The sequence below is a fragment of the Vigna unguiculata genome, chromosome 2, assembly GCF_004118075.2.
Source record: "Vigna unguiculata cultivar IT97K-499-35 chromosome 2, ASM411807v1, whole genome shotgun sequence".
Taxonomy (NCBI): domain Eukaryota; kingdom Viridiplantae; phylum Streptophyta; class Magnoliopsida; order Fabales; family Fabaceae; genus Vigna; species Vigna unguiculata.
The window spans coordinates 27,840,423-27,864,946 of record NC_040280.1 but is presented as its reverse complement, the minus strand read 5'-3'; the positions used below and the strand labels follow the sequence as shown (position 1 = coordinate 27,864,946).

Here is a 24,524-nt window from a genome sequence, read left to right as displayed (position 1 = left end):
TTTTACTAAATAAAAAAGTTTAAATAATTAATATTTATGAACAGTGCACGTTATGAATAAAGTTTGTGGTTTTTTTTCTACTTTTATTTAAATTTTTATTTTTCAAAATTATTTTAATTTTAAAAAATTATGTACGTGTTAAATCAGCATTTGTATGACATATTAATGTCAATTAGGGACGGCAAAAATATCCGCATCCGCGAATATTCACGGATAAAATCCATGATGGATAGTTACTACCCGCAGGTATTTATTATTCGCGGGTAGCGGATAAGGGTATTTTAATACTCACTTAAAATTAAAATTATATTTTATTAAGTTAAATTTAATTAAATTAAAATTAACAGTATATTTTATTATGTTAAAATTAATTATAATTTAATTTAATTTTTATAATTTTATATTAAAAAATTTATAATATATATATATATATATATATATATTTTAAATATTTGAGGGTATCGGGTACTAGCGGATTTTAAAAATATCCGTAAGTATTTTTTAAGCGGATACCCGACGAATGAACAGACAGGTAATGGACGAGTTTTTTTTGACGGATCGGGTTGCGGGAAACACTATCCGTACCCGACCCGATCCATTGTCATCCCTAATGTCAATCTCATAATTATGTCGTTATATTCTTTTTACTAATTATTTTTTAAATTCAATTATAAATTATTAGAAGTATTTGCTTTAACAGTTTGTGAAATATTCCTAATAAGCCGAAGAAGCAGTAAAGAGTTAGGAAGATAATTAATTTATACACACTGCGTTTACTAGACCCTGAAATTGTCCCTGAAATTGTGCGCAATTGCACAGTGTGGGGGCAAGGTACAGATTCTTCCGGGTCTGCTATACAAGGTGATTGGATCGGATCCCTTTCTCTTATCTCTCTTATATGTTATGTGTTGACTATAATTCATGCTTATTCTATCCCAGGGTTTCTTCTGCTTTGTAATTTCATCATGAATCGCGCATATTGTTTATATGTGAGTTTAGGAATCATTCTCCCGTCAATTCATTTTGCGAAATCGTACCTAAATCTCGAATTTGGGAACCGAAATCTGTCTAGGAAACGATGTAGCAGTCTGGTAGGTATTGGTCAAACTAGATTTAGTGCTCTGCATCATGGTTGTTCTTGAAACCATAAACTGAGGACGTGAAAAAGACATACAACATTTGATTTCCATCCTTGCTTCACTTGAATCCCAAATTTGGAAATATGTTAGACACCACACCTGCTTCTTAATGATTTTTTTTATTGATTTTTTTTGGCTTTAGGTTAGACAATATATGTATATGTATGTATATAATAAACGCTTTTGTTTATAAACTTGTTTGATGTCATGACTTTCGATTTTTTCAGTGATATAGCTCTACCCACTTTTGCAATGGGAGAAGAGTTGGATACTGAACAACAGGAGGAGATGATGGAAAGAAGTTATTCGCAAACTATGCAGATTGATCCGAAAAAGGCTCGATTTCCATGCTCTATTGTGTGGTCACCACTTCCTGTGATCTCGTGGTTCATTCCTTGCATCGGGCACATTGGCATCTGCAGAGAGGATGGAGTAATATTGGATTTTGCAGGGCCTAATTTTGTGTGTGTGGACCATTTTACATTTGGAGCTGCCACTCGCTATTTTCAGATTCCCAAAGAAAAGGTATACTCTATTGTTTAAATCTTTCTTTGTGTGAAGAGAACATAGAAATGGTATGCTTCCCCTTATCAAACAAATTGTCCTAAACTAAAGCTGGGACAAATCAAGTAACGGAAAGTAGGTCCATATCATGAGATTCTTGTTTTATTGTCTAACACAATTTTGAGTCTAACTTCCTTTTGGGGTTTTTTTTCGTCATCACGCTGTGATATACACTAAATGGAAGCTGTACAAAGTTATATTTTGCCGGAACTTGATTTTAGGTCGTTGGTTTTCTGTTCATGTATTGCTTCTCAAGTGTTGTTTAAAAAAATTGTTGGCAGTGTTGCATACCTTTGGACCAGTCTGCGTATAATGGTGAGGAACACTACACGGAGGGAGAAAATAGAGGAGATTTAAGGACTTGGGATGGTGCACTGAGGAAAAGCATTGAAGAATTCCAGCATCGATCTTACAATCTCTTTACCTGCAACTGCCATTCGTTTGTCGTCAATAATTTAAACAGGTTGGACTTCTTGTCTGGTGGATGGAATGTGGTGAACCTTGCAATTTTCATTTTATTCAATGGACGTTGGGTCAGCAGAGCATCTATGCTTCGATCCATCTTACCATCTGTGGTTGTATTTTTTCTTGGAGTCGCATTCGGGGGCTTCACTTTCTTGAAGTTTTGGTTCTTTTTCACTTCCCTTCTTATTGGCTGGTTCCTGCTTGGTACTTATTGTTTCAAGAACCTGATTCAGTTGTAGTATCAGGTTCTCTGACTCTACTTCGTATACAAGTGTGATACGTGCTATTTTTTGTGAAACATGGCTAATTAATCATATACTTTGTGTTCAGATCAATTTTTTTGTCAAAGGCTTGTTGCTTTAGTAGGACTTGTTCTTCTATCGGTATGATTTTGTTAACTAATTGACTTGCAGCATCCTGCCCCACATCTTATCGATGCCAAGACATTCTTTCCTACGTCTCTGTAACAGATTGAGGTTGGTATAAATGGACTTTGATTGGTATTGGTCATTCACAAATTGCATTTTACGTTTGGAAATATGAAGGGTGCTGCCATCCTATTCATTGAGTTTTGAATTGGACATAGATTTTTTGAGTAATCAAGCTATTGTGAATTTCACGAACATGAAAAATCTCTGAGCACAAGTCTGCCACATAAAAAAGACAAAAACTTCAACATTTCGCAGCACCTACGAAGCTTTTTCTTATAGCTTTTATTTGCACTATTTTTTGAATCACAATGTCAGTGAGAACATAGTCTGTGTTGTGCGAAATTAAACATTGCTATCTTGTAGTTATTTTAAAAGAAATCCTTTTAATAATGAAAAAGGGGTGGCGCATCTTTGCGTACAATGGTGTATGACCCAACTCTTGAAAAAAGATAATTGTTCTGGTACGAGAAATATGTGTGCGTCAAAATCAAATTGTGAAGAATCCAGAAAAGGATGGCCGAAAATAAAAAGTGCCAAATTATTCTCTTTGTAAACACCTCCATTATTTGTACAAGTTGTGCCTTATGCATGGTCATTTCTCAGAAAAAAAAAATACAATAACTTTAGTAGAGAGATGTTGGTTGTGGGGTATCAACTAAACTTGGCCTTCAATTATAATTGGCTTAATAGCATTGATACGTAACTATAAAACACGTGTTTTATTTACCAATGTATATTACATCTATTTTATTTATTAAGTTTATACTTTAACATATTTTATTATACATATGAAGATAGAAATACTATAATCATTTCAATTCAACCGGGCTTTTTTCATAATATGGTGTGATTTAAAACAAATTACACTAAAGATGTTAACATGTATAATTTCAATTCAAATTATATTACATTAAAATCATGTCAATCTTACATGACTTCAATTCGAAACAATGTAACTCAAAACATATTACAATAAAGTTATCTTAATCTTATACAGTTTAAATTCTTAACAAAATCATGTTATATATTATTATAAACTAATTATAATATTTATTTTAATAGAAAAAAAAATATTATATTGAAATCTCGTCAAATTTACATAACTTCAATTCAAATAAAAAAAACCAAATAAAAGAAATTGAATAGAACCAAAATTACTCACTTTAAAAAGTTTGAAGTTGTATTATACATGCACAACTTCTTCACACTAAAGATGTGTCGTAAAATCACAACTTACTCACATTCAAAAAATTTAAAAATTTACTTATATTTGTAGTATTTGTTTAAGATTACATTGTATTGGTGAAAAAAAAAAATTAATTGAGGGATATAAACTATTCCAGTTTGCTTTCCCACAGAGTGTTTTGTCATGCAGGGAGGGACAGATCTTGGACATGACAAAAAGGAGTTACAGCTCCCCAACCTTTTCTCATTTTACATTTTATATATTTTTTAAAATTATATATATTATTATATTAAATTTAAAATTATATTTATATATTACTTATAACTTAATTCGAAGATTATTTTAACTACTTCAATTTGTTTTATATTAGATAATTTTTGGCATTTACTGATAATTTTTTATGATAATTTTATAATATGATTTATTTCATATCAGGTAATTTTTATATTTAATAGTCGTTTTTTATGATTATTTTACGATTTGACCATCAAAATTAATTATATTCTTTTGGATTTTATTATGAGTTTATTTTGAGTGAATGAAATAAAGATTACTTTTTTAATTAAAAAAATAATTTATATATAAAGAGTCTAATTCAATACTCTTCAATTTTTTGTCCAAATTCTGTCTGTTTTCCAATTTGTCCTTCCTCCACGGTTTACTGCATATATTCCTTCTTAGAAAAAAAGAATAATAAAAAAGTCCAGTCAAGTATACATAGTTAATTGGGATAAATCATATGATATTTCCTTTGAAATTGATACATTCAACCCAAAAACATATAAAGAAAAAAGATACATAATTTCAGGATTGAAAAAATGTATTCCGTTTATTTTCTAAAGTCTCAATTAATTACTTTCAAAGGTTTCCTTTAGCACAGAGATTTATACTCTCTCGAATGGTAAATTTCTTTAGTCCATACTAACTATAATTAATTTATCTACTTATTTATTTAGCAAACTAAGATTAAAAATTAGTACAATATCACAATGTTATATGTTTATTAATTATTTTTTTACTATTTTAAATAATAATTTCTGAACAAAAATTAATATATGAGCTGTTAAGGTATTAGTACAATATCACAATGTTATATGTTTATTAATTATTTTTTTACTATCTTAAATAATAATTTCTGAACAAAAATTAATATATGGGCTGTTAAGGTAGAAACTATGCGCTTATATTTTTTTTTTCGTTTTGATCAGTTAAATAAAAAAAAATCTAAATGTTATGTTAGGCAATTATATAAAATTTGAATCTTATATTAATAAGATATGCTTATTTACAGTAAAAACGCCTACTACTATTTATTAAAGGTATAATTAGTCGTAACATACCAACTTTCATTTGAATGTGTCTACATGGTACCCGCTTTTAACTTTGAGTCTACTTAGTATCCAAATTCGTTAATTTACATCAATAAAGTCTATCCGTTAAGTTTTCAAAAACATCGTTAACAATGCACTGATATGACATAGTAGAACAGATATGTGTCAATGAACAACATAATTGTACAATGGTCATCTTGGTTTAACATGTTATATCTCTCTTTTAAAGTTTCTTTTAAATTATTTTCCTCATTTGAAAGCCCTAATTATCCATTGTCATCTTCATGTTGAGCCAGAGGAACTCATTTGTTGCAGGGGTAAAAAAATCGATAACACCACCGCATAACAACAATAAATTAAACCATGCACAAGATTCAAACAAATACCTTAAACCCCACCATCCCAACAACAAAGAATGCAATCAACACACACAAATACTGGTTTGCATACCAAGGATCCGAAATCGAAGCCAATTTGATGTCAAATGAACCTTCAATTTTGTCCAAATCGCGCGAAGTCTCCCAAATTCAGCAAACCCTCTTCACCATCAACTACAGAGAAATAGGAACAAAAGTGTCACTTCAGTTTTTTTATTTTTTTTTCTATCACTGCACTATTCTACATCACACACAACTCACGTGCTATGTCACAACATTTTTCCTCACTTACCAGGTCCACAAAGTCAGACATTATCTTATTTAATAGAGTCAAAGAAAATGGACTACATTGATGCAAATTAACGAATTTGGGTACTAAATAGACACAAAGTTAAAAACAAGTACCATTTAGACACATTCACACAAAAGTGGGTATGTTGCGACTAATTAAACTTTTATTAAATCATACAAAATGCCAGAATGATAGAGAGAAAACAAAACGCTTTAATTTTGTCGTTCACTCGGATAAATCTAAAAAATGCATGTGTTTCTCATAACGGTTACTTCTAAAAAAATTAGTTAACAATTATATTTTTTTAAAATTAATTATGTTATAAAGAATATTGTGTGTAAGTATTTTTTAAATACATATGATATTATATTACTAAGTGATGATATTATAATATCATTAAATTAATATACAAAACAAATTTATATTTATTAAAAGAAAAGTAGAATAAATGAAGATAAGAAGAGAAGATAATTGTTAATGAATAACAAAAAATTGTTAGAATAGTTTTATAGAAAACATGTAAAAATAATGGTTATAGTCTTTAAAAAATAAATAAATAATTATATTGTAAAGAATAAATTAAAAATAAGTAACTATACAGAAAAGAAACATAATCTTCTTATATACACTAACGTAAACACATATGTTACTGCGTTTTTGTATACGTATTTTTTAAATATATATAATATTATATTAGTAAGTGATTATGTTGTAATATTATTGAATTGATGTACAAAATAAATTTATATTTATTAAAAAAGGTAAAATAAATGGGAAAAAGAAAAGGAAATAATTGTTAAAGAATAAAAAAAATTGATGAAATAATTTTATAGAAAACATGTAAAAATAAATGTTAGTTTTAAAAAGTAAATAAATAATTATATTTATGAAAAATAAATTGGAAACAAATAATTGTGAACACAGAAAAAATATCTTTACATATCATTATAAATATATATATATATATATATATATATATATATATATATATATATTTTGATTAAGATAATATATAAGAGAAAAATAATAAGAGTACTAAAAATTAACGGTAGAAACTACAACTATAATAAAAGTATAATAGAGAAAAAAAAAGAGAAACATGTGACAGTTTTATAAAGGAATTTCAAAATAACGGATACTTTTAAAAAATTGGTTAAAAATTATATTTTTAAAATAATTAATTAATAATTGCATTAAGTAGAAGTTACAAATATAATAACAAAGTATAAAAAAGAAAAAAGAAATTGTGACAGTTACGTACAAAATAGTTTAAAATAGTGGTTAAAAATTGTGTACACAAAAAAGAAATATATAAATACAGAGATATAGATAATTATATTTATATTTCTTTATAATACACTCATCGTGTAGCTTGTTACGTAATTAAGCTACTAAATCTTAAACAATTACAACAAAATAAAAATAAGCAAAAATTAAATAGTAGAGTAATGGAGCGAGCACGACTCAATTAATTTTTTACTCAGAAAATATTTTATGAAAAAATGAATTAATTTGAGAAGCTGTGTTTTTAATTTGAAATCCACACGGTGAGGATGATTTTATTTTAATTCGAAAAAATGAATCAATTCAATTAATTGGGCAATTTAATTTAATTTCGTATGGATTAGCAGAAATCATAGTTGGTGGCAGAGTGGTAAATAATGAGAAAGGAGAGCCCATTTTGGCGAGAGTGGGTACCCATACGCTGCTACGCGTTGCCTATTTAAAGTTGTGACACAGCAGCTGCTATGGCTATGTTCTGATATTCAATTGAAATTTTGTAACTGTCAAAGGTTTCTTTCTGAGAAAATAAGGATTCAGAGAATGGCTGGCGCATCGGAAGAGGGACAAGTCATCGGCTGCCACACCATTGAGGCATGGACGGAACAACTCCAAAAAGGCAATGAATCAAAGAAACTCGTACGTATCCATCTTTATTCGTTTTTATTTTTATTTTTATATCTGCATGGATCGATCGATCTCAATTTATGTTATGATTCTTAATTTTGTTTCGTTTTTGTTGTCATTTTCACATCATGTTACGTCTCATATATCATGTATCGTTTTATTAATAAATGGTCTGAAGGGTGCATCGTTGGATTCGATCTGTGCTTAACTTTGCCGTTTCTTGTTATATTTTGATTCATCCTTCACTGGTTCTGAAACTTGATTAAAAGAGGATTCTGAAAAAAAAAAATTATGTTTTTTTTTGTGGTGATGATTTGTATTGCTTTTTGGAGAATATATGTTTCTCTGAATCCGATGAGGACGAAAGAAACTGTGGAGGACTCTACTGATTTTATTTTTCATTATCCATCGAGCTTGTTAATCTAGGGTTTTTCATTAACTGTTAATGAAATTGCACTTTTCGTAGATCGCATGTGTGTGGAGGATCATACATAATGATTTCTTTTCACTGTTTTTGCACGCTATACTCATTGCACTTTTTGTGAACAACTCGTGAGTTTGATTTTCAAAATTGATCTTGAATTGATCTTGAGTGCTGTGTATATCATCAGATTTACCAAAAAAGTATTGTGGTAATCAAATTGAATCGTGTGCCATATATGTTAATCATCGTAAACACTAATCAAACACGATGATTAATTTGTTATCAGTGGCTTGATAATATTAAGCTTTGAAATAGTCAGTTTTTAACCTTCCTGCTCTCATCATTTGTCCTTTTGCAAGATCTGTGAGATATAATATTTGTGGGGTAATTCCATTTATGTAAGAGTTATGAAAAATATGTAAGTTTGATCTTATAAAAATGTGTGATATTATAATATGTAGTTACATTTCAATGGTAATTGTGTCAGATTGTGGTGGATTTTACTGCTTCTTGGTGTGGACCATGCCGTTTCATTTCTCCATTCCTGGCTGAACTGGCTAAGAAATACACAAATGCCATATTTCTGAAGGTGGATGTAGACGAATTAAAGGTAAAGTAAATAATCACTTAGTTATATATTTATTATTTTGTCAAGCAAAACAGCAGATAAAAAGAAGAAAAGAATATACTGGTTTAGAGAATAATGATAAACAATTTGTTGACTGCAGAGTGTTGCTCAAGATTTTGCTGTTGAGGCAATGCCTACTTTTGTGTTTGTGAAAGAGGGAAGTCTTCTGGGCAAAGTGGTGGGAGCAAAGAAGGAAGAATTGCAGCAGACAATAGAGAAACATCTCTCTGCATCTACTGCATAATCTTCCTCATCTTAGCACTTTACTTTCAGCTTCAAAGACATTTTATGTTTTGGTATATTTATGTTTTAGAATCTTGTACTACACTTATTTTTGCTATTTCACTAAGTAGTTTTTTACTCTGTCATCTGTTTCTGGATACACCAACTGGTGCTTTGTTTCAGTCTTAAATAATAGTGGATGGTGTTATATATATCATGAATCATAGTTACACAAGTTCTCTTGATTTTACATGCTGATGAACTGTGGAGAAATTTTAAGTCAATCAAAGAATGAGTCGTGGTGCTATAAATAGATGAAATTCGCTCGCGTAACAAGAACTCACATAGTGACCCAAACCAACTTGAGTTTATTGGATTTTTACAAAATGATTTTGTCCCATGGGTGATTTATTATGAAATGTATTTCAAGAAATAAACATGTAGTTCTCATTATTATACTAAATTATATATTTTTCTTACACACTCATCATCATAGTTTTTTTTAAAAACTATTATAATATGAGTGGCGGTAAGTTGACACCATAAAAAAAATATTACAATTCATAATAATATTTAATCATATTTATTTTATTTTTTATTTTAAAATCTAATATACATTTTTATTATATTATCAGAGAGTTGTCAAGTGAATATATTTTTTAGCAGGGTCAAAGTATTATTTTTCTTATAATATCATGTTTTAAATAAGTCTGTTACTAGTCTAATTATTATCATTAGTGTAAACAAAATGTTTTTGTGTTCAATTTATTTTAAACATATATTGTATTATATATTAATAATATATGTAAATTAATTAAGTCAATATATAAGAGAGAAAAAATAAGTTTTATACAAAATATTTTAAAATAATGGTTATTTCTAAAAAAGAAGTTAACAATTTTTTTTTAAAATTAATTAATAATTATATTATAAAAAATAAAATAGAAGTATCTTCCTTATATAGATATAGGTTATTTAAATTAGTGAAATATTTAATTTTTTTCTCAAATATGTTGGTATTAAATAAGCAACTGAACTCATTTCAAAATTGGTATTAAACATATTAACAATATATAAAGAGGATTTCTCTTTTGTGTCCACATTTCAAAATATCAATTTTACTCTTTAAAATATAATTATTTATAAAATTTTTGAAAATTGACCATCACTTTTATAAACTTTTTTTATAAAATCCTTTATTTATGCTTCTCTATTTTTCTTTATTTATCAATAGTTATTCTCTTATCTTTTCTGATATATTTCACTTTATTTTTAATAAATATAATTTTATTTTATATATTATAACTTAATAATATTATATTAATATTACCTATTAATATAATATCACATATACACTAGTTGTTAGAATAGTTTTATAGAAAATATGTAAAAATAATGGTTATAGTCTTTAAAAAAAATAATTATATTGTAAAGAGTAAATTAAAATAAGTAATTATAAACACAATAAAGATAATCTCTTTATATATACTAGGGTAAACATGTGTATTTGTGTCTGTATTTTTTAAATATATATAATATTATGTTAGTAAATAATTATATTGTAATATTATTAAATTAATGTACAAAGTAAATTTATATTTATTAAAAATAAGTGAAATAAATAGGAAAAGAAAAAGAAATAATTGTTAAACAATAAAAAGAATTGATACAATAATTTTATAGAAAACATGTAAAAATAAAGATTAGTTTTCAAAAACAAATAAATAATTATATTATAAAAAATAAATTAAGAATAAATAATTGTGAACACAAAAAATATCTTTATATATAATTATAATTATACAATTATATATATATATATATATATATATATATATATTTTTTGATTAAGATAATATATAAGAGAAAAATAATAAGAGTACTAAAATTTAACTGTAGAAACTACAACTATAATAAAAGTATAATAGAGAAAAAAGAAAAAAAAGAAAAACATGTGACAGTTTTAGAAAGGAATTTCAAAATAACGGATACTTTTAAAAAATCGGTTAACAATTATATTTTTAAAATAATTAATTAATAATTGCATTAAGTAGAAGTTACAAATATAATAACAAAGTATGAAAAAGAAAAAAAAAATTGTGACAGTTACGTACAAAATATTTTAAAATAGTGGTTAAAAATTGTGTACCGAAAAAAGAAATATATAAATATAGAGACATAGATAATTATATTTATATTTCTTTATAATACAGTCATCGTGTAGCTTGTTACGTAATCAAGCTAATAAATCTTAAACAATTACAACAAAATAAAAATAAGAAAAAATTACATAGTAGAGTAATGAAGCTAGCACGACTCAATTAATTGTTTACTCAGAAAATATTTTATGAGAAAATGAATTAATTTGAGAAGCTGATGTTGGTATTAAATAAGCAACTGAACTCATTTTATTTTAACTTAATTTTTTTATTTAAAATAATTAATGTTTACAATTTATAAATTATTATTATTAATTCTATGTATAATTCATCTCATATATTTTTTTAAAATTTTCAAAATATAAATTATGTTGCTATGTTTAAAAGATATGGAATATGTTGTTATGTTTGAATAAGTCATACCCTGTCTAAAATATAATTTTATTATTTAATATATATTTACTGATTTCATAACAAACTCTGGTCTATTGGTTAAATTAAATGTAAATTATTTTAAAGGTTCAAGTTCTTAAGTATTTTTTTCCAAAGAGAACACGTAAAGATATGATGCACATATATGATATATCTATCGAATACGACATATATCTTATATGTTGATACGATACGTGATAGATACATGATATATGAATATTGAAAATTTTACAATAATTCTTACAAACATAATAAATATATGATTGTTAATGTGTGAATCCAAATTTCTAATTAAAGACCAATTAATTATTATAGTAGCCAAAACCTAGTAGTTAATGTTGGTGACTAATTTAAAAATCAATTCATAATTAAATCTATTTTAATTATCAATTTAGAGACGAATTATAAATTTTTGGAACTATTTTAGTTGTCAAATTGGTCACTATATAGTGACTAATTATTTTTTGTCACTCAAATTTATCATTATTCAAATATTTCATTGTAATGTACTACAACTAGGGATGGCAACGGGGCGCGGGTACGGGTATCATGATCCCATCCCCATCCCCATAATAAAAATTCATCCATCCCCAAACCCAACGGGAATACAACTTTTTACCCATCCCCATCCCCACCGGGTAACGGGTATTTTCTTATACCCATACCCATACCCATTTTTTTATTGTTCCATACATCAATTAAATATTTTTTATAAAAAAAAATTAAAAATCACACCAACGGAATCATGATACTATCAAAATATTCAATATTAAAATAACATACTCTTTTTGATTTTCATGATGTCAAATATTAAGAAAAATATTATAATAGTATAAATCTCAAATTAAAGTATCAAATAACAACTAAATAAAATTCAAATAATTATATAAAAGCTAAAAAATTACACATTACTAAAATTTTATAATAACCAAAATATTTATTAATTTTACAAATGATCAGTGGTTTCATTTGCATTCGATCCACCTACACATAGAAAAAAAATGAAAAATTAGATATGATATAATAATTGAAATTGAAAATTTTAATTACTAGAATATAATGTACCTTCTTCATCAGATTCATTTTCACTCATGAGAACATCTTTTCCTTTTAATTTTTTAACACCTACAAACACCAAATGTAGAATATTAGATGAGAATTCACAAAAAATACTAACAAAAAATATTAATAAATTTGAGTAACTTACCTAGATGGTTTGAGTTCCATATCCAACTTCTTGTACACATCAAAGCCTCTATAGTAATATGATGAAGTCGACTACGGTGAGAAGTTAATATCTGACCACCAGTACTAAAAGCAGATTCAAAAGCTACAGTTGTTATTGGAATAGCTAAAACATCCCTTGCAATTGCTTGAAGGGTTGGAAACTTTAACCCATTTGTTTTCCACCATGATAGGATATCAAATTCTTGTGTAACCGACAAATTATCTTCTTCCAAGTAATAATCCAACTTTGTTTTCATAACTGTAGTTCTAGATTTTTTCTTTTTTGCCATAAACTCTAAAAATTCATTCGCATCATTATCAACATCCTTTCCCAACTCCAATGATGTAGCTCTATAAGAAGAAGTTTCATTCTTTTTTGATTGATATTCCAAAACCAAATCATAGCACATTTGACGAATCCTACTAAGTTTCAGATCAAAATCATTACCATACAATTTATAAAAATAATATTCTAACATGTCCATCTTGTACCTTGGATCTAAAACTGAAGCAATTGTCAATATGTTATATAACAAAAAACAAAGAGAATGAGAAATATGTTATATATATATATATATATATATATATATATATATATTATATTATATTATATTACTATGTATATATATATTATATGTGTGGATATCTTATGTTTATATATATATATATATAATTATTTATATATATTATATTATATTATATATTATATTATTATTATTATGTATATATATTATATGTGTGGATATCTTATGTTTATATATATATATATATATATATATATATATATATATATATATATATATATATATATATATATATATTTATAGATATATATTTATTTTAAGTATATATTATATTATATTATATAATAATATAAATATAATAATATATATTATATTATTATGTATATATATTATATGTATATGCGTAGATATTTTATGTTTATATATATATATATATATATATATATATATATATTTCTTTTAAATTTTTATAAATTTGTAATGTTATAAATTTGTTTATAAAAGATCTCACTAGTTAAATGATTAATTTGTTTTATACGTATATATTATATATATTATATTATATTATTATGTATATATATTATATGTATATTATATTATATTACATGTATATGTGTAAATATATATATATATATATATAAAAGTATATTTTATTTATATGTATATATACTATATTATATTATATTATATTATATTATATTTTATGTGTAAATATATTATTTATTTATATATATTTTTTAGATTATTTAATAAATTATAAATAGTTTAGTAATTTAAGCGGGGACGGGTATTTGGGCGGGTATATATATATCCCCATCCCCATCCCATCCCCAGTTGAAAATTTCGGGTATTACCCATACCCGTACCCATACCCAGTCAAAGCGGGGATTCCCCGTCAAAACGGGGACGGGTTCGGGTGATACCCACGGGCACGGGTTTATTTGCCATCTCTAACTACAACTTTATGAATAGATACTTCATTGATAATTATCATTAAAGTATCGGATATGATATGTGATCCAAGTTAAAGTATTGATACATCATAACCGTATACTAATATGCTTAATATCACTACATATTACACGTCGATAAACCTAGATTCAACAACTTACATATTTTTACATTTATAGTCTTAGTAAATTGTTTTTTATTTTATACAACTACAGTACAAAAGCACGATTAAGTTCATTATAAATTCCTAATATAATTTAGTAAATCAATTTAATCTAATAAAAATTAAGTTAAATTCAATTTTCTAACATCCTTAAATGTTTTATTTTTGGATTAATTATTTATTTAGTTTCTAATTTTTGACATAAAATTGAAATTTGTCTAACTTTAAAATTTATTTTAAGTTTTAAACTTAAAAAATAATTAATATACTCCTTTTATTTCAATTTATTAAATTCTTTTACATATAAAAATGTTTTTCAACAAATATTGAAGTACAAATGTGTAATATAAACAAATTTAATGTAAATTTTTTTTAACATAATTAAGCTAAAAAAACTATATTAACTTATTTATAAAGTTTAGAGACTAAAATATATCAAAATTATATCAAAATTTTAAACAGGACAATTCCAATTTAATAACTAAAACATTCTTAACCCTTTATTTCATCTCTTTTTAAAGTTCTTTGTTTGATTTTATTTCTTAACTTTATATTTCGTCATCAAATATAATAACACTAAACTTCACTATGTAGAACAAACCATTTTTAAAGACAAATTTATAAATAAATAAAAAAAAAAAAGTTAGAGAACAATAAACTATAAATCTACAACGCCCTAAGGCACCGCACTTACAAATCTATGCCTACACAGCCATTGGTAAATGCTGCAACATAAAAGCAAAAAGAAAGAAGAAAAGAAGGTAACGTGCAGAGAACAATAAACTATAAATCAGCTTGGTTGAGAGAACGGTTACAGTAGGATCCGCTCCTAACTTAAACCTGATTTGGAGTTTAATTTACCCCACAAACTAAAACCAAAAAAAAAAAAACATCACACCAACCAAAGTTCCTATCTTTCCCGTGCCTATAGTTAAAACTTTGAAGGCAGGGAACTACCACTCCAAATTCACACACAAGGGTCCAAATTTTGAACTCTTGGTTTAAAACTCTCTCCTATTCAATAATCACTAATTTACACAATCCCGTTGACACATCACTCAATAAAAATCATAAACCTCGTGCCTTCGGCACCAACATATCAGAATTTAGTAACTAAGTCTCCCTAAAACGACTATGGCACTAACATTACCTATACTATTATTGTTCTTGACTTTTCCTTGTTAAGTCACTGCATACTGCACGTATAATGGTGCTTTTAATCATTCATCCCCTCCACTTGGTTGGAGTGCAAACAGCTTCAACTGATAACCTCTTCAACACATTTGGACAAGGGTCATGCCCAAAGTTACTGTTTGATACAGTGACCGTGCATCTGGCCTTCCCTATACATTTCTGAGATAAGTAACAAAGAACATTAGTTATGGAATCATCTATAGAAAATCTTATTGCAAAGTTGGATTAAGAAATGGAGTTGAAGAGTACCTTCTCCAAGATGGAATAGGAAGAGGGAGAATGACAAACTCCCTGCTCATAATTTCCACAGGTCCCCAAAGGAGTTCCAAAGCTTGCAAATTTAATGGAAGAGATGCTTTGGCCAGGACTGCAATGCAAGTGAACCTTGGGAGGATGGAACTCTTCTGATTTCCCATAGCTCTCAAGGTGCCAATTCCTAACATTTGGATGGTACTCAGACACATCAGCGCAGACACTGCTCACTGATCTCTTTGCAATTGAAATCTTTGAAGGCTCTCCCCCAAGTTCCTCAAAAACAACTAGCAGATTATGATTTGGCTTCAACCAAGATCGAGGTACATGGTACCTGAAATGTTTAGTACCAAATATAAGGGACTCTGAGCCTGACTGTGCCAACCATTACCTACAATGTCGACAAAAAATAATACTTACCACCGCTGGGTTGGTTTGCCACAACCAACCTGGCACTTTGGAGGTCTGAAGGTGCCTGCATAGCTGCAACCGTTGCAATTACCAACAGCTGGAGCAGTCCAGTATCTTCCAATGCTCAGTCCATTAATCCATATCTGACCTTTACCCATACCCTCCATGTCCAATGCCAACGGCTCATCTCCATCTGGAGCATCAAAATAAGTCTGCAAATATACCAATAAATTTTATCATTTTTCTATGGCCACTAATTGGTTTCCATGAGGCTTAAGCAGATTTCTGTTTATTTTTACCTTGTGCCATGTCAGTGGTTGATTTTTGTCTGAAACTAATGCTGACTGCATCCACTCTACAGAAGTGATACCATTTGGAGATGCAAGATTCATGGCCTCTCCTTTCAGCCCAACCTGTTTAAAAAGTTGGCATGTCTTGATTAAAAAATTCCTTTGAAACCAAGACTACTCAAGAAGCTAAAGTAAGACTAAGCAACCTGATAAGTCCACTTTTGCCATGATAAATCCAACTTTCCTTGGTCAAGTCCCCGGAGTACAACAGGACCAAGGATTCCTGTGCTCCAAGTCTCAAAATGTCCTCCCACATTCTATGACAACACATCCGAAAATAATGATATTAATCATTAATAGACAAGAATAAAGCCTTTATAAGCACAGTAGAGACAACGATGAGGAGAATTAGTGGACACAATGACAACTCGCTCAATTAAAAAAAAGGTTGAGATGTTTCGTAGGAAAACTCAAGGAGAAACCATATGAAATAAACCTTAAATGACTTTTCTGAAAAATTGGATTTTGACAATGGATTGCATTGATCGATACTTGGATGTAATAGGATTTATTTTTTTGGAAATTAAAGGTGGAAAAGAACTTACAGGAAGCCCAACAGCAACACTGAGCAGAGCTATTCTGTTTGTTCCAGCTCGGAGGTTTACTGGGCCAGTATATCTGAATCTCCTATCCTCCCGTGTTCCAAAGGCAGAACCTGTTTTCAATCATATTTATCATGTTTCCTTTGGCTAATAACATGGAAGGGAGATCTAGTAAAGAAGAAAGCAGAGACTACACACCTGAAAGTTGACCGTTGATAAAAACATGCACGGCATGGCCCGTGGATTGAACAATGAGAGAGGGTAGTGTGCCTCCTCGGACAAAAGATTCGGATGAATCTATATCAACACTAGAAAAATAGACATGAAATAATTAGTGAGGAGAAAATGGTCTCTAAACGTCCAGTAGCAGGATCCTATGAGAGATTCCATTAAATGTCAAAGCCATCTCATGTTGTCAATTCCATATTAAGCATCTATAAATTAGCCAACTATTTTCATGGTTAATGCAAGTAATCTGCTATTTGAAAAATGAACACAGGGAATTGTTAAGCATGAGGACTACATATTGATCAAAGTGTCAATGTGTGGTAGGCGGAACTAAAACAACACGAGATTGGCAAAGTCGCTTACTTAAGAAGCAAGCCTAAACAAATTTAGAAAATCAAGCTTACCTGGTTATATACCAAAGATAATCACTTGTATCCCGTGTTACATTTATCTGTTCCAGGAGACCAGAAGTAGTGATTGCAATTGCAGAGCTGTCATCAAGAGAAGAAACGTCCTCCTCAAATCTCTCCCATGAGAACATATGAGTATTTGTTGGCAGCATTTGCATCTGAGATGTTTGCACTCCAACCTAACAGACGAGAAGATGAATTTAGTGGCTTTATACAATTTTAAATTGTTGAATACCATTGATGACGATACTGAAGGTGTATAAAATTGTGTGCGAGGAAGCATAATGGTGATCCCAGAGTACCAAAGGAATATGGATTCAAATCTAAGACTTTTAGTACATACTTTTGCTGTATTGAAAACAGCATTTCTGCAATCAGGAAGGATGCTGATGGACCACGGAGGTAAGTTATAGTGCATATTGTTGAACATCACTCTAACAGAAGATTTTGTATCATAGTTTGCGAGGAATGCAGCACAGTCTCCAGATTTTGTAGAGTATACATGAGCCTAGAAAAAAGAAAATACTCACTAGGGTCAGTAAAGAAAGTTTTGGCACAGTGAAGAGAGAGACAGAGAAAAAGATGTTAAACCTGTTGAAAGTTCCCCAATGAAGTAACAGCAGGGTCAGTTGAAACTAAAGCCCGCTCACACATCTTGATGGCCTTGTGAAGCTCTTTCAGATGACCATACTTCGGTTGCCTAATCAAACCTATCATTTTTGTTTAACTTATGTAGTCAGTTAAATAATCAGCAATAAAGTCTGGGAGTAATGTTGGGACGACTAACGAAAGCATTTAGAGTGCGATACTTCAGACCAATGAACAAGTTTTCGGATGGAAAATTGTTGATATAGATGTGATTGAATCAATTAAATAAAAAAACAGCAATAGCCAGTAGTTACATAAATTACAAAATTATCAGTTCTCACCATATTCATCCAGTGGAGCATCATAATCATAACTTGTAGTGATGAAAGGGCCTCCAGCTGTACGGCCAAAATTGGTTCCCCCATGATACTACAATGTGCAAAGGAAAATTACTAGAGTAAATGCTGTTGTCATCATCTTCATTGTCAATTTATCAATTGAGTTAGTGGATAAGAAACCAACCATGTAGTAGTTAACAAAAGACCCTCCTTTCTGTATGAATCGGGCAACTGCAAATGCCAAATCTTGAACAGGTCTTTCATGAATTGAACCTCCAAATTCAGAAAACCTACATATTTGAGAGAAAAAATTATACAAGCTCATTTCTTTAATCCCAAACCTAGAGAGTAACAATAAAAATGATTACCAGCCACTCCAAGCCTCGGTCCACATTGAAGGCTTATAGGGTTTATTCGGAGTAAAATAATCACAGTAAAACCCATTGCATGTGTTTATCTGCCATTAAAAGGAAACAAATAGATTTATGAACCACACTCCTGAACATGCAAGGTTCTTGAAAAGGAAAGGTTGGGGCTACAATTCGTAAGATGCTCCATTTTTATATAATAATAACAACAACAACAACAACAAAAATAATAATAATAATAATAACAACAGAATCAAAAATATAAAAATATGTTGATGGTGCGTCTGAGCACAGCATGTAATACTACAGTACATAACTTTCTAGAGGAAGGATGAATGAGAATGCTCACCACTGGATCTGGTGCATCATCTTCCTTGCACATCACCCAGGGGACCCCCGTTCCCGTTTCAATAGCCATTTTTGCAGCCCAGTTCACGTAACGTTGGCCAGCAGGTCCAAGCAATTTACTCTGTGCCCCATACTCATTCTCAATCTGAAACAGCAATTGTGCATTTATCACTATTATTATAGCCATTTAGTCAGATCTAAACTGAAAAGTCTACAGCCACTAGTGGTTGAAGATAGATACACAGAAAGCAAGTAATAAATGGAGGCTAAACAACACCTGAGAGAGTATAATAGGGCCACCCTGAGATTCATAGAGTCGCTCACTCTTCATCATTCCCACAATCTTCTCAGTGAACCCTTGCATTGCCCTCTGCAACACCGTTCACGAGTCATCAACAAAACCATTTCAGTAGAAAGAAATCCCAAACTTTCCTGTAGTTAGTTAATGTAAATGAAAATTGGTTTCGAGGTGTGTGTATGTGTGTGCGGGCGCACGCGCTAGAGGGAGAGACCTTGAAAGGTTCATTGTCTGTTCTAAAACTGATGCCCGGAACATACTTGAGCCAAACAGGAAATCCTCTGCACATTACAAGAGAAATCATTGAAGAATCGAACACGACCCCACAAGACCAAAACCTCGAGTTAGAAACAAACAACACAAAAGGGTGTGAGATTTTTTAAGGTACCCGAAATTCCATTCTGCACAGACATAAGGTCCAATGCGAAGATGAGCATATAGCCCCGCTTTCTGTATTGTCTTCACGAACCTCACAAGATCGTAGCTTCCTTCAAAGTTGAACTGAAACGAATTGCGTGGAGAGAGAACAGAGATAATAAACCTCAATTTCAACAAGAAAAAAAAAATTAAGGAACTGAAATAGTGTCGGTAAAATACATTGCCAGGAGAAGGCTCGTGAACATTCCAAAAGACGTAGGTTTCAATGACGTCTATGCCTCCTTCTTTGGCCTTGTAAATCAGATCTTCCCACATCTACACAGAAAAAAAAAAGCAGTAAACAAGGTAAAGTTTCTATGGCCAAACAAGAAAACAAAATTGCCAGAAATGGAAGAAGAAAATTACATCTGGGGTACTTCTTGGGTAATGTATAGAGCCAGAAAAAAGGAGTCTCCTTTGGCCATTGATGAGAATGGCCTTTCTGTCGTAGGTAACATCACAGTGAACCCACTCCAGCTGAACACCCAACCACAACACCAAACAAAACAATGCAAACTGCATTTTGGAAACTGAGGTGGTTTCCATGCTTTCCCCAACACTCACGAAGAAGACAATGGGGGAATGCTAGGAGAGAGAAGAAAGAAAAGGCAGAGAGAGTGTGTTGGTTTGAGTGCTATGGTTTTGGTATCCAAGGAGATAGAGAAAGAGAAGAGAGTGACGAAGTTAATAAACTCACTCCGCCCAGTGTTGAGTACTGAGTAGACCAATTTATAAAAGACGTAACACAAAACAGCTTTTTTTCACACACTCATTCGTAGCCACAGGTGTCGAGAACACCGCTTCGAGCGTGGCTCTGTGCGACCAACAAATGCTCCAAAGTAACAATAATTATGTAATAATAATGGTATGTCTATTCTCTGTGCCAAACAACCATAACATAAAGAATGTGATCTAAATAAATATCGCTACGGCAACAACTCTATAATAATTAAATGCCCCAAATATTAAACATTTCGAGTTTATTTAAAATTTAAAATTAAACCACTCAAGTAAATAAATAAATGTTCTCCAACAGTTTTTTTGTTGACCGATTGTAGTAGTGTTATTTTCAGTTGTTAACGAGTAAACACTGAAGTTCGTTTCTCGCATAAAAAGCGGTGCTCCTTCGTTAATAACCTTGTATGAAAAACGTGGTACAATACGTAATACGTGAAACAGTTATTTCTCGTACTATGTGGTTTGTTGTATAGAGCTTAACATAGAATTAGTAATATAATTAGCAACAGTTTAAGCAATATATTGGTTGGTTTGATGGGTGAGTGGATGAATGCGATATTTATGGCCCACACATGAGTGCTGATTTCATGTGAACACGAAACCCTTTTTTCTTTACCTTCTTTCTTTGTGGTTTTAATTGGTCATTTCATGTGAACCAGCTCTGAGCCAACCCATTACCCTATTGTCTTCGGAACAGCCATTTACCACTGTCACAACTTCACAGTGTTGGACATTTTCTTTTAAAGCATAATCAAAGCAATAGTAAATTAAAGAATTACTATAACCATAACACACAAAACCCTCGCTTTGGATACCATACAAAAGGAAAATCAAGCCTAGCCCTTTTTGTCAATTTCTTTAGACTTTCGTGTAATACCAATTTCCTACCACCTTTATTTTTCTTGTCTCAATATTTCCGTTAAGAAAAATGATTTTTTGACTACTAAATTTTGACATATTTTTCTTACAACTTTAGGTGTTATTTTCTAAGTGATTTTTCAGTTTTCCTTTTTCTCATTCTCAATATTCAAAAACCACTTAGAAAATGACACATTTGATTATAAAATAAAGTTGTCAAAATTTAATAATCAAAATATTATTATCCTTTCGATAATGTCCCAAGCATAAGGAAAAATTAAGTGAGCGACATCACAACCTAACATTATTTAATATTTTGTAGTAATTTCATTCCAAATAGTAGTTTATTATCTTTTAAGTCAATTATTTTTCATAAATAATTTATTAATTATAATAATCAATTTTAACATATTAACTATTATTTTTAATATATGTTAGTGAAAAACCAACATGGCAAGTGCACCGGTCGCACATAGCAAGTAATAAGTATTTTATCATTCTCTCCCAAGGAACTTGTGCAACACATGACAACTCTCGCAATTCACGACTCAATTAGACACAAAGTTCACACAAACACAATGGAAACTCTTTTTTGTATTTTATGATACAGTTGGTGTCCAACAAGAAATTAACATAGTGTATTTACAATTTGTCAAGATTAGACTTCAACCATTTCATTCTCATGCATTCTAAATTATCCCAATTCCATATTCATGTTAAAATCAATTCACAAGAATACTCAAATCATATTCCTAGAGCCTTTGAGCCTATGATTACTCATCAAGTTTCAATTCCTTGAATCCTCAACAAGTGAAATCATGCATTAGTTTCAAGAATCTAAGATTACTAATGAACCAAGTTCTATTCATAGATACAAGCATCCATTAGGTATTTAATTTCAAATCTAGATTCTAAAGATGTTTCTCAACACCTCAAGAATCACAAATCAAGCATGGGAACAATCCACATCAAGCATTAAGCATGGAAATCAAATACCAACATGAATTGGAAAAGCATATAAATTAACAACACAATTTTACACAACAATTCAATGTTTTACATCTAATCTCAACAAATAGAAATTGCTCTCTATGGTGGAGAACTTAGGGTTTTACAAAATTGAAGAATATGAAAGAAATTAGAACCATGAAGTAGAAACAATCCCTCTCCCAAGGTTCTTGAATAGTGCTCAATGCTCTACTTGCGCCTCCCATTCACATCTCCGCCTCCAATTTTGTAGCCCATCATCCTCTCAAACCCAAAAGGGGTAAAACCTCCATGGATGAAGAAGGAAACCCAAGAAGGAGAAGGGAGAACACCCCTAATAGCCTCCAAGAGTCTCTCCCAAGCACCCAATGTGTTTCTATTCATGAAAAATGAGGAATCTCTTAATACTCTCGTAAAAACATGATTAAATAACCATATTCACGTATTGGGGTCAATATTCTCGCCCAGCGGCTTCACACTCGCCCAGCAAGGCCTAAAATCGACGTTCTCGGACATGCAACTCGCTGGGTGAGCCATATTTTCGCCCAGCGACTCAAATACTATAGTTCTGGTCTGTCATTTTCGCCCAGCGAGCTACCAGCTCGCCCTGCGAGTGACCCTGGCGCCCAATGGTCATTTTAGGCCTTCCAAGGTTGATCCAAGGCAGTATATACGTATAGGTGAGTCCTTTATCGATGTTTGCAGTGCTGGACTTGATCTCGGTGCCCCTCGACATGACTATTTGTGTAAAAGTCAATCTTTCATGTCCAATCATGCTTCCTTGAGTTTGAACTTGTTTTCCTCCACCAGAATTGCTTCCTATTGTTTTATTTCACACACTCATAATAGAGATTAGAAGTAAAAAAACATAAAACAACTAAAATACGAAACAATGCAAAAATAACATAAACTAAAGGATTAAACAAGATAAAAGTTATGTAGGAGTTGATTTTATTCACAAAACTTAACATCAATAAAAGGTAAAAAAACAATGTTATCAATATATTATTTAGCTACGATAAATTTGATATGATGTAAGAAATATCATGCAACATATTATAAATATAAGATTTCACAAACTGATAGCATGTTCAAATTTATTTTAATTTAAATCCACTTTCAATATATCCATATTTTTACTTATTATTCTAAATTATGATTATTTTATTGACAGAAAATAATTAGTCACTATAATAATCAATTTTGATAATAATTTATAAACTAAAATTTATTAGTAACTAAAATAATTTTTAAATTGATCTCTAATTTGGTCATTATGTAAAATTTTTTGATAGTCAAAATATTGATAACTAATATTAGTAACCAATTTAGAAATAAATTCACTATAATAATTAATTTAAAAACTGTTTTAATTAACAATAAATTTTAGTTTATAAATTGAATCCGATTCACTACGTTATTTAAAATTTTTGTAGAGTGAATTGATAAACAATGTTAGTGATGGAAGAAGAGGGAATGGTGAAAATCTGCACAATGGTGACCGTGGTGGATGTTGTCGGAATGCATAGAGGTGGTGGGTGTCGTCAGATAAAAAGGGTTAAAAAGGATAAGAGAATTTAGACAGAAAGATGGTCACCTACGTACATAGAAAAAACTACGTTAATCTAATTTAATAGCAATAGATATTTAATTGAATAAAAAAAATACAAGGACATATAAATCATTAACTTAAATATAAAAATAATTTACTAATTAAACTTGATAAATAATTTTGTATAAAGATGTTTTTGTATTATGTAATTTGTCCGACACA

At 29.8% G+C, this 24,524-nt stretch overlaps 3 protein-coding genes across 4 annotated transcripts; 2 read left to right on the top strand and 1 right to left on the bottom strand.

The window, feature by feature from the left end:
- The first annotated feature begins 729 nt into the window (after nucleotides 1–729).
- Nucleotides 730–2,530, top strand: LOC114170039 (protein RTE1-HOMOLOG). Of its 2 annotated transcripts, XM_028055520.1 has the most exons (4): nucleotides 747–861; nucleotides 940–989; nucleotides 1,367–1,664; nucleotides 1,985–2,530. In XM_028055520.1, the coding sequence occupies exons 3-4, from the start codon at nucleotides 1,392–1,394 to the stop codon at nucleotides 2,405–2,407; spliced, it is 696 nt and encodes a 231-aa protein (XP_027911321.1). In that variant the 5' UTR covers nucleotides 747–861; nucleotides 940–989; nucleotides 1,367–1,391; the 3' UTR covers nucleotides 2,408–2,530. The 2 variants fall into 2 exon arrangements, with proteins under 2 accessions (XP_027911312.1, XP_027911321.1); XM_028055511.1 differs by lacking the exon at nucleotides 940–989 and having other exon boundaries at nucleotides 730–861.
- Nucleotides 2,531–7,545: 5,015 nt separating this feature from the next.
- LOC114174120 (thioredoxin H1) lies at nucleotides 7,546–9,193 on the top strand. Its single transcript, XM_028058881.1, has 3 exons — nucleotides 7,546–7,705; nucleotides 8,605–8,727; nucleotides 8,846–9,193. The coding sequence occupies exons 1-3, from the start codon at nucleotides 7,610–7,612 to the stop codon at nucleotides 8,987–8,989; spliced, it is 363 nt and encodes a 120-aa protein (XP_027914682.1). The 5' UTR covers nucleotides 7,546–7,609; the 3' UTR covers nucleotides 8,990–9,193.
- Nucleotides 9,194–15,185: 5,992 nt separating this feature from the next.
- On the bottom strand, nucleotides 15,186–20,891 carry LOC114173864 (beta-galactosidase 3). Its single transcript, XM_028058516.1, has 19 exons — nucleotides 20,534–20,891; nucleotides 20,348–20,443; nucleotides 20,139–20,251; nucleotides 19,965–20,031; nucleotides 19,730–19,822; nucleotides 19,454–19,597; nucleotides 19,105–19,193; nucleotides 18,921–19,026; nucleotides 18,740–18,827; nucleotides 18,402–18,520; nucleotides 18,154–18,318; nucleotides 17,805–17,989; nucleotides 17,371–17,480; nucleotides 17,176–17,285; nucleotides 16,777–16,887; nucleotides 16,580–16,693; nucleotides 16,290–16,492; nucleotides 15,867–16,203; nucleotides 15,186–15,776 (listed from the first exon to the last, which is right to left on the bottom strand). Exons 1-19 carry the CDS (start codon nucleotides 20,711–20,713, stop codon nucleotides 15,648–15,650), a joined length of 2,559 nt encoding a protein of 852 aa, XP_027914317.1. The 5' UTR covers nucleotides 20,714–20,891; the 3' UTR covers nucleotides 15,186–15,647.
- Nucleotides 20,892–24,524: the final 3,633 nt, after the last annotated feature.

Coding starts and splice junctions, on each gene's coding strand:
- LOC114174120 (XM_028058881.1), top strand. CDS start 7,610: ATGGCTGGCGCATCGGAAGAGGGACAAGTCATCGGCTGCCACACCATT. Junction 7,706..8,604: donor GCAATGAATCAAAGAAACTC/GTACGTATCCAT, acceptor TAATTGTGTCAG/ATTGTGGTGGATTTTACTGC. Junction 8,728..8,845: donor TGGATGTAGACGAATTAAAG/GTAAAGTAAATA, acceptor TGTTGACTGCAG/AGTGTTGCTCAAGATTTTGC.
- LOC114173864 (XM_028058516.1), bottom strand. CDS start 20,713: ATGGAAACCACCTCAGTTTCCAAAATGCAGTTTGCATTGTTTTGTTTG. Junction 20,444..20,533: donor ACCCAAGAAGTACCCCAGAT/GTAATTTTCTTC, acceptor TTTTCTGTGTAG/ATGTGGGAAGATCTGATTTA. Junction 17,990..18,153: donor CTGTTTTCAATACAGCAAAA/GTATGTACTAAA, acceptor CTCGTCTGTTAG/GTTGGAGTGCAAACATCTCA.
- LOC114170039 (XM_028055511.1), top strand. CDS start 1,392: ATGGGAGAAGAGTTGGATACTGAACAACAGGAGGAGATGATGGAAAGA. Junction 1,665..1,984: donor TTCAGATTCCCAAAGAAAAG/GTATACTCTATT, acceptor AATTGTTGGCAG/TGTTGCATACCTTTGGACCA.